Source organism: Littorina saxatilis, linkage group LG10, assembly GCF_037325665.1.
Source record: "Littorina saxatilis isolate snail1 linkage group LG10, US_GU_Lsax_2.0, whole genome shotgun sequence".
Taxonomy (NCBI): Eukaryota; Metazoa; Mollusca; class Gastropoda; order Littorinimorpha; family Littorinidae; genus Littorina; species Littorina saxatilis.
The window spans coordinates 9,326,855-9,336,854 of NC_090254.1; the positions used below are offsets into that span (position 1 = coordinate 9,326,855).

At 46.0% G+C, this 10,000-nt stretch overlaps 2 protein-coding genes and 1 long non-coding RNA gene across 3 annotated transcripts in view; 2 read left to right on the top strand and 1 right to left on the bottom strand.

Annotated features, from left to right (window-relative positions):
- Positions 1 to 10,000, top strand: part of LOC138978123 (uncharacterized) — a 255,844-nt gene that overhangs the window by 217,497 nt on the left and 28,347 nt on the right. The window lies entirely within an intron of this gene.
- The window catches only part of LOC138978119 (uncharacterized), a 46,731-nt gene that overhangs the window by 8,384 nt on the left and 28,347 nt on the right, over positions 1 to 10,000 (top strand). The window lies entirely within an intron of this gene.
- Positions 3,623 to 10,000, bottom strand: part of LOC138978115 (sulfotransferase 1A1-like) — a 10,448-nt gene continuing 4,070 nt past the window's right edge. Inside the window, exon 2 of the mRNA XM_070350753.1 lies at positions 3,623 to 5,844. Coding sequence (XP_070206854.1) covers positions 4,948 to 5,811 — 864 coding nt within the window. The 5' untranslated portion in view covers positions 5,812 to 5,844 and the 3' untranslated portion in view covers positions 3,623 to 4,947. The remainder of the gene's footprint in view (positions 5,845 to 10,000) is intronic.

Sequence of the window (10,000 nt, forward strand, 5' to 3'; positions counted from 1 at the left end):
TCATGACTTTGGTCATTAAAAATCTGAAAATTGTAATAATTTTGTTTTATATAAAACGATCCAAATTTACGTTCATCTTATTCTACATTATTTCCTGATTCCAAAAACATATAAATATGTTATATTTGGATTAAAGACAAGCTCTGAAAATTAAAAATTATGATCAAAATTAAATTTCCGAAATCGATTTAAAAACAATTTCATCTTATTCCTTGTCGGTTCCTGATTCCAAAAACATATAGATATGATATGTTTGGATTAAAAACACTCTCAGAAAGTTAAAACGAAGAGAAGTACAGAAAAGCGTGCTATGAAGCTCAGCGAAACCTCTACCGCGCTGAACAGGCTCGTCAGTTTCACTCCGTTTTGCACAAGCGGCGGACTACGGTCATTGTGAAAAAATGCAGTGCGTTCAGTTTCATTCTGTGAGTTCCACAGCTTGACTAAATGTAGTAATTTCGCCTTACCCAGACAGCCTGGAATACATTTTTATAATCTTTACCCACGTGCCGTTTTTGGTGCACAACGATCAACTGTCAGGGCAAATAGGGAGCTAACTTTAGACATAATTTATTATTTATTAAAAAGGACTGATACATATCGTCCATGCAGATACTGATAGACAATTATTATTTATTACCAAGAACCTATACATATCGTACATGCCGCATATATATACTGATAGACATAGATATGCCAGGGCTTGGGATTTGTGGGGTCGTTGTTTGCGGTTTGGTGCGTTAAAAATATTCTCCAAGTACAGAAATATAACTCCCAACTTAAAGGCACAGTAAGCCTCCTGTAAGCCATCACAGGTACGGTCAGGCTTTTACACACAGTACAAACACCCTTTCGTTTAAACACTCACCGATTGAGAATATCCTAGGTGCCCTCCGTAAAGAGCGAACAATTTTCAAAGAATTTATTTTTGCGTGGTTTATCTTACCCCTGAGCTATCGTGAACCCGTGTGATCCAGTTTCCCTTTTTCACAATGTAGTCGTCTGTTACTCGATGTGAGATTATCTACAATAGCACGTTTGTATGCACGAAACAAACGGCTGTGGTTCACAAGAACTCTAGCGATGGCTTTTGACTGTTGAGAGGAACGGCGATATGCATAAGCCGTCGTCTGCTACGACCCTTGCGTGACCCTGCTTCCGGGCTTTTCTTTTTTCAAACTTTCACAACTTCGAATTGTACTGATCTTGTCTTGATGAAAAAAGAATTCTTTTGTAAGAATGTTTGTGTAACAAGCTGTCAATTTATTATTTAGATTTTAAAAGTTAGATCTAGCGCAAAAACGCACCACGGTCCAAAAACATTCTGATAATCATCGATCCACGGCTATGGCCAGTTTACATCGATAGAATGAGACCCGAAGGGAAGTAACTCATTTTTGACCTGAGTTCAGGATGGGTCCAAAAAGTGTTCGAGACAATCTGCAAAATTAATTCTTTAAAAGTTGCTCGCTCTTTACGTAGGGCACCTAGGATGTTCCCGTTTGGTGAGCGTTCAAATGGAAGGGTGTTTGTTCTGTGTGTAAAAGCCTGGCAGTATCTGTGATGGTTTACGGGAGGCTTACTGTCCGGGCGTGATTTCCGGTATTGAATATTCATAACAGCCGTCTAGCACCAAAACGAGGCGCCATTGTTGTAGAGGAGCAAGTCCACGAACATAAATTCTTTGGAAATTTCTCACGCTCGACAGAAAGCAGCCAGGATGTTCCCGTTCGGTGAGCGTTCAAATGGAAGTATGCTTGTACTGTATGTAGACGCTCGGGGAGCTCTGTGATGGTTTACGGGAGGCTTACTGTGCCTTTAAGACACATACCACGTTTTTGTTGTCAAGCCAGTTTATCTAGACTTTAACTATATTCCAAAATTGGCTCATGTGTGGCTAAAATGGTCGTCTTGATTTATCTTTATCTTGCTGAACTGAAATAGCCATGGTTCTGACACAGAAATTGGCTGAGGCACAGGCGCAGAGATCGTTCGTCGCTTCATAATAATGTTTCTTGTGGTGAGAACGTGACTAGGTCAGGGTCAGGGTATACAGGTATTATAGGCCCATTGCAGAAACTCAAGTTATCAACAGCATTTCTACTCGGCGCGCGCGGTATGAGAATCACGGGTCGTAACTCTCTGGAATTGGTCATCCGCCGCCATGTTGGATGCCTTGCACGATCTCTGACAGTGCTTGAGCGTTGGGTGGCGACTCGACAAAAGTGAAAATGACACGTTGTGTGGCATAGGGGGTAAAAATCAAGGGTCTGCCAAACCCGGCAAATGCAGTAGGCAGCCCAGAGATCCCTAAGTACCTCTCCCAATTTTCGGCAATATTTACAGTTTCAAATTGCTAGGATAGCTTCTTTGTGGTTTTAGAGAGGTGTTCTGGGGAAACTGAAAGGTAGCCTCGTCAGGGGACAACTATTCAAACCCATATCCTCATTATTTTGATTCTCAATTGAGAATAATCATTTATAGATGACTATTATTCATTTCCCTTTTTAGGATGTACTTGCACGTACTGGTGGTTTATTACCCAAATGTCCTCACAGTGACTGAGGCTTATATAAGGCTCGGTGATTCGTGTATTTGTTTGTTCAGCCCATTTCTTTCTTGTGTTTATTCACAAGAAGAAAAACAATAAAGATAATCATTTATGTATGATTTATGGTGGGATTTTTCCTCCATGGTGTGTACTAGGATGTATTGTACTAAATGTACTGTGGTCGTATATTAACGGGTTATATTCCCCGTATGTGTACTATGCGTACAGGTTCATTGGAGGGAGGGTGTAATAGTTGTTTGTTTGGTTTAGCAACGAGACAATTCATCCCTTTTTGGAAGATGAGGGTGGTCCGCCCGAGGGCAGACCGGGTTGTAGGTTCGGGACACTGAATAGATTGACTATTGTCGTTTAGGCAGCTTAGGGATTCTGTTTCGGTTCGCTGAGTGGTCGTGTGGCCGTTTTCGCTGTTGGTTACGGCGCTCGCGCCTTTCCCTGTCTGCATACACAGTGAAATACGCAAAAAGAACGAGTGCAATGAAGAAAACTAACAAAGACGGCATCCAATATGGCGGCGCGAAGAGAGTATGAGCGGAGTTGTGCCCCTTAGGGCTAAAGCTAGCCGATCCATTTGATAACGTCACGCCGAGTAAGAAGAATGAATTGGACCTATACGTTCAGACTGTATAGCATTATGAACATTTACTACGTGAAGAAGCAAGGACACTGTCACCTGGGTCCTTGCCCTGTCTGCGTCTTTTTCTCTCTCTGTGTTCCTCTGTCTCTGCCTCTGTCTGTCTGTCTGTCACTCTGACTTCTGATTCTGAAAAAAAACCACTTTCTGACTGACTTCAAACACACACACACACACACACACACACACACACACACACACACACACACACACACACACACACACACACACACACACACACACTCTCTCTCTCTCTCTCTGACTTCTGAAAAAAACACTTTCTGACTGATTTTAAACACACAGACTCTCTCTCTCTCTCTCTCTCTCTCTCTCTCTCTCTCTCTCTCTCTCTCTCTCTCTCTCTCTCTCTCTCTCTCTCTCTCTCTCTCTCTCTCTCTCTTTTCAGAAAGGACACCGACTCTTTTATGCCCATTTATTCTCCGAGTAAACAAAGTAGTCAAGAATGCACATAATGAAGCAATACATAGTCTCTTTACGTGACATAATTATAATCGAATTTACGCTTTTCCAAATACATTTGCGTCTTATGTGCAATGAAGCAATAAGGAAGGCGCATTATTCACAGGGCCGCAGACTAGTCCATTCAATCCCACCCCCACAGTTCGCCGGTGTAACACGACATTTTTACTCCACGAAAAACTTACTCCGGAGTAAAAAATTTCGTCCGAAATTCTTACTCCGAGTACACTTTTCGTACGAGAAAAGAACTCCCCAAGGCACGAACAAATTACTCCCTCCACGAAATTTTTACTCCCCATTTTATTTACTTCTAGTAAAAATCTCGTACGCAAAAATGGGATGCGGGCGTAGGGATAATGCCAATATGTGATCTCACGCAAACGAATGTCGCGCTACCCTCCCTCCACCCCTTCCACCACCAAGACTAACAGGGGACAAGGGAGTAAACATTTCGTACACCTGGCATGGGAAGTTAAATTGCTCGTGTAAGGTTGAAGTAATTTATTCGTTATTTATTCGTCAGGGGAGTAACATTTTTGTACGAAATGTTTACTGGGAACTCACCTGTCGTGGGCAGTACTTTTCTCGTGTAATGGGGGAGTGATTTTTTCTTAAAGGGAGTAACATTTTTGTAAATTTTTTTTTTTACTCCGTAGTAAAAATCTCGTGGGAGTAATTTTCTCGTGTTACACCGGCAAGGCTTTTGGTACTTGGAATTCTTGTTGGTGGGCTATAAATGTTGATTTTAGATATATACATAATGTCCTTTCTCTGTAAACGATTGTGCACATTACCACAGATCGGCCCTGGCTTTAACATGGGATAAGAACATCTTCTGTTTAGTCACATACAATAAGTGAATGAAAAAATTGGTAGGAACAGAACTATTTACGAAGTAATTTTGCGTACTCTTTGTCACTCTTGTTGTCAATCAAGGTCTAAGACACAAACACAGAAACAGGCTGATACCACAGGCACAGAGATCGTGTCTACATGGACTCGCTACTTCTGTGCCTAGCAGGACATTTTCACTACGCTACGAGCGATAGAGAGCCTTGTACCTGTGCTGCTAATAATTATGTATGCTATTCGTCGACTTTTTGTTTAACATGACTGCATGATGTCGACGTATAAGGGTTTAGCCTCCTTGCAAGGAGGTGCACCCCGTTACACTTCTGATTTCAGATTTTACAGGGGAACTCTTTTTTTTAATTAATTCAGTTTACATGACCAGCAAACCAGCGCAGCACACGCCTTCTTTCACCTACAACGTATACTGGAACTTGAACTTGGATCCCTTCATTTCCTTCTCACATATAGAGTCCATCATCTCGCTCTCTGCCACGGTGAACCAGGTTTTCCAATCCCCAACCTTGCCCTTCCTATACATAATGGCCTCGCCGTACTGCGCTATCCACTCTTTGCCCTTCCTCTCCAGCATGCTTCCGAACGAACACTTGTTGACGATCTCAAGAATCGTGTCATCGTCTGCTGTGGACCCCAGGAATTTGGCCAGCTCTTTGGCTTTGCTGAAGGTATCAGATTGGAGCTGTTCGTACGACACGGTGAAGACATCCAGGTCTGGTCTGGAGTCGAACACAGCCTCCCAGTCCCTCGTGTATTCGAAGATGCCTCCGAAGTCGACCTTGCCCTTGAGGAAGAGGGCGGGGAGGTAATCGTGGAAGCTGCCTTGGTACTCGTACTCGGGGAACTTGACGTGGTGGTTGTAGAAGGACACGGCCACGTCCTTGGGGTTCCTGTAGACGAAGAGCAGCTTGACCTTGCCGTCCTGGATCTTCTTGGGCAGCTGGCGAAGGAAGAGGTGGGTGTTGAGGGTTCTGGGTGAAGGGAGCTCCTTCTGCGGCGTGTACTCCATCATATACTTCTCCTTCTCCACCACCCCCACCTCAGCCGTTCCCGCGCGCAACATCCGGGTCATCTCCCACAGCCAATGGCAGCCCGACTTGGGGTAGGAGCACAGGATGACGTCATCGTCGCGGATCTCGATGTTGTGGATGTCCTCCAGCTGCTCCTGGGGGATGTCGGGGGGCCCCAGGTAACCCTCGTCACCGTACTGTACCACCAGCAGTGTCTTGCCGCCGGCGTCGGGCAGTTGAAGCAGCGGCATCGCGGACGTACGGAGGGTGGTGTGCTTGTGATTCTGTGGACAAAGTGAATTTAACGAGGTTTAGATGGTTCGTTGTGAATGAGAATAAAACACCAAAACCGGTGTCTTTTGACAAAGATGGATAGAATGTTTACAGGTTCAAGATACTTTTCGTCCTTATAGAATGTTCACAGGTTACAGGTACACTTTGTCCTCCTTGCACAAAGAGTTACACAAATCACCACAGACCTGTCCAGCTGGTACTGACATGGGACAAGAACATCGATATCCTTCCACATAGACTCATGCTATAAATCAATTATTGTGCACTGTAGACAGTTTTTGCTGACACGATTGTGCAGACATACACATACATGTGTCTTTTACATGTGTCAGCACAAAGTGAATCAAACCCTAGCATTCTTCTAATAACAATGAAGGATTTTATGTCCAAACAATTACTTTTGGGGGCGTTCAAAAGATGTCTGCTCATAAACAAACAAAGCAACAACAACAACAAAACACCAACAAAAATCAATTAAAAAAACCCAAGAAAGACGGTTGCCGTTGTTTTATGGAACGTTTGATTGTAGACAAAAGGACCATTCACGAGCACGTCGATATAATGATCTTTGTACTGGATAAACATACAATTGTATACACATTTACACGTTTCCTAAACCAACTTTCCTTTTTTTGGACTCTTAATTTTGGAACGGTATAGATCCCCGCAAAGGCCTCCAACTTCATCGTGGTGGGTGACTTCAACAGTCATTCACAGAGTTGGGGATATGACCACCTGGATCGGAGAGGAGAAGAGGTGGAGAACTGGCAGGACGACAAAGGTCTCATCCTTTTGAACAGTCCCTTTGACTGCCCTACATTCTACTCCAGAAGATGGCACACTACATCAACTCCTGACCTAGCCTTCTGCACGGAAGACATGCACCAGCTAACCAGCAGAGAGGTCGGAGAACAGCTAGGTGGAAGTGACCATCGGCCAGTCTTTTTGACCCTGGGCATGGAGTCCTGCACTGAAGCTTCCTTCCCTCGGTGGAACTACAAAAGAGCGAACTGGTTCCTCTTTAGACACCGCACCAGCGAACTCACCAAAGACATCAGAGTCGAGGGTCGAGACATCAACATGGTGGCGAAGGACTTCAACATGAGCATCCTCAGAGCAGCGCGTGAGTCCATTCCCAGGGGTGCCAGGAGAGACTATAAGCCCTACTGGAGCAATGAATTGCAGGAACTGGATGATGATCTGGCAGACGCCAGAAGGGAAGCAGAAGTCAACCCGTCACAAAACAACAACATCCGCCTCCAGGAAGCCAAAGCCAAATTTCTCAAAAAGAAGCTACAGGCGAGACGGAGAAGCTGGCAAGAGAAAACAAGCTCTCTGAACCTTGAGAAGGATGGCAGAAAGCTCTGGAGGCTCACCAAGCAGTTGAATGATGAGAACACCAGCAGAGGAAAGATCGCATTAGAAGAGAACGGGAAGGTGCTAACTGGAAAGCATGCTGCCAACCAATTTGCTGAAAGCTATGCAGCTGAGAGCAACCTCCATGTTAGCCCCGAGAAACAGAGAGAAGCAAGAAGAGAGAAAAGAGAGAGACCTGCCAGACAGTCGACAGTGGACGCCATGAGTCAACCACTCACACTCCACGAGCTGCACTCAGCTCTGAAAAAGTCAAAGGCGAAGAAGTCCCCTGGCCCAGACGGCATCACCAACGAGATGCTAACCAACCTTGGTAGTGCAGCAGAGAACAAGCTACTCAAGGTCTTCAACAGCAGCTGGCAAGAAGGATCGCTACCACAACTCTGGCGAGAAGCGATCATGATCCCCATCTTAAAAAAAGGGAAGGATCCAAAGAAGGCCACCAGCTATCGCCCAATCAGCCTCACCAGCTGTGTTGTGAAGACCCTGGAGAGAATTGTGAACGAGCGCCTCAGGTTGTACCTGGAATCCAGGAACCTCCTCGCCCCTGAACAAGCTGGATTCCGACAGTTCCGCAGCACTGAAGATCAGGTCACTTACCTGGCGCAAGAAGTTGAAGATGCCTTTCAGGAACAGAAGCTGGTCTTCGTCACCTGGATAGATCTTCAGAAGGCCTTTGACAAGGTCTGGAAAGATGGACTCCTTGTAAAACTGCCGAGGAAAGGCGTGTCCAGCAACATGTACCAGTGGATTCGCTCTTACCTCTATAACCGCAGGGCAAGAGTTAACGTCGACCAGACCAAAAGCAAGAAGTTCCTCCTTCGTCATGGCGTCCCTCAGGGCGGAGTCCTCTCCCCCACACTCTTCCTTCTCTTCATCGACGATCTGGTGTCTGAGATGCCCAAGGGGATCAAAGCTGCTCTCTACGCAGACGACCTTGTGATCTGGTGTAAGGAGGAGCACGCAAGTACTGCCACCTACAGAATGCAGCAAGCGGCAGATAGGCTGAACGCATGGGCAGAAGATTGGTGCGTCTCCATCAACAAGGAGAAATCCTCCACCACCCTATTCACACTGTCGCCAAAGCAGAAAGCCGGAACCATTAGGCTTGGTGGAACTCCTCTGAGAGAGGATGAAGAAGCAACGTACCTTGGTGTCACCTTTGATAGACGGCAGACCTGAAAACCACACATTGCACAGGCAGAGACAAAGGCCCGGCGCAAGCTAGCCATACTCAGGAAGCTGGCAGGTACCACCTGGGGAGCGAACGAGAAGATACTGAAGACAGTATACCAGGGAACAATCAGACCCCACCTCGAGTACGGCTCCACAGCGTGGTCAACCTCAGCCAAGACAAACCTGCAGACCCTTGACCGTGTGCAAAACCAGGCCCTCCGACTCATCACCGGTGCAATGAAATCCACGCCCATCAAGGAAATGGAGAAGCTTACCACCATCCAACCCCTCTGTCAGAGAAGAGAAGCCAAGACTATGGTACAGGCCGAGAAGCTCAAGTGCCTACCCGACCACCCCATGAAGCACAGACTGAGCAACCTCACCAAGAACCGGCTTAAACGGAGCAGTTTTGTACACGAGAGCAAGAGACTTTCTCGACAGTACAGGGAAGTCCTTCCACAGAACACTCTACCTCTGACTCAAGAAGAAGAGGAAACCCCCAAGGCAACAGAGAAACCAGGCATCCAGATCTGCACCAGTGTTCCACATGTTACCTCAGGAGAAGATCAGAATGACACAGCTCGACAGGCACTCACCTTAGCCCTGATCGACGAACAGTACCCAAAAGAGGCGTGGATCCATGTATACACCGATGGATCAGCAACTAACGCCGTGCTCAATGGAGGTGCAGGCATTCTCATCCAGTTCCCTGGGGGACATACAGCTACATCCAGCGTTGCCACTGGCAAACACTGCACAAACTATAAAGCAGAAGCAGAAGCTCTCATGCAGGCCGCCTCCTTCGTTCAGGACTCCGCAGACCCTTGCTACCAAGTTGTCTTCCTCTCGGACGCCCTTTCAGTCCTTCAGGCCCTAGAGAACGACAAACTCCCACAGCTGGCCAAAGCATTACAGATGGTCAGACAAACCAGAAGAGTTGTCCTCCAGTGGATACCAGCACACTGTGGGATACCAGGAAATGAAAGGGCAGATGAGCTGGCAAAAGAAGGAGCCGTGGAAGACCAACCTGAAAACAGTGTCAGCTTTAGTGAGCAGAAGACAATCATCAAGGCATTGATGAGGCCAAGGACAAACAGAGATGACTACCACACAATGTCCAGAGAGCAGCAAGTCAACCTCATCAGGCTGCGTACTGGCCACAACAGGCTCAATGCTCACATGAACCGAAAGTTCAAGCTGGCGCCATCACCAACCTGTGCCTGCGGTCAAGAGGACCAAACAGCGGAACACATCTTACAGCGATGTCCCTTACTAGATGAGGAACGAAAAGAAGTGTGGCCGTCACCAACTCCCTTGCAGACCAAACTATACGGCAGTCGACAGGAGTTGGAGAAAACGACAACATTTATCACCAGTGCTGGACTGATTGTGTAACCTCTGCGAACGCCAAGAAGAAGAAGAAGAAGAGGAACGGTATAGCAGTCAATTTGTTTAGGATGTTTGCTCATAGTTTCAAGCACCATCCTGTTTAAAGCACATATTAATTATGATATATAATTAGACGTTCAAATGGATCCTTCTCGCTGTCCAAGCAAACTAAATGCAACAATGTTTCAAGCAATGAAAAGAACACTC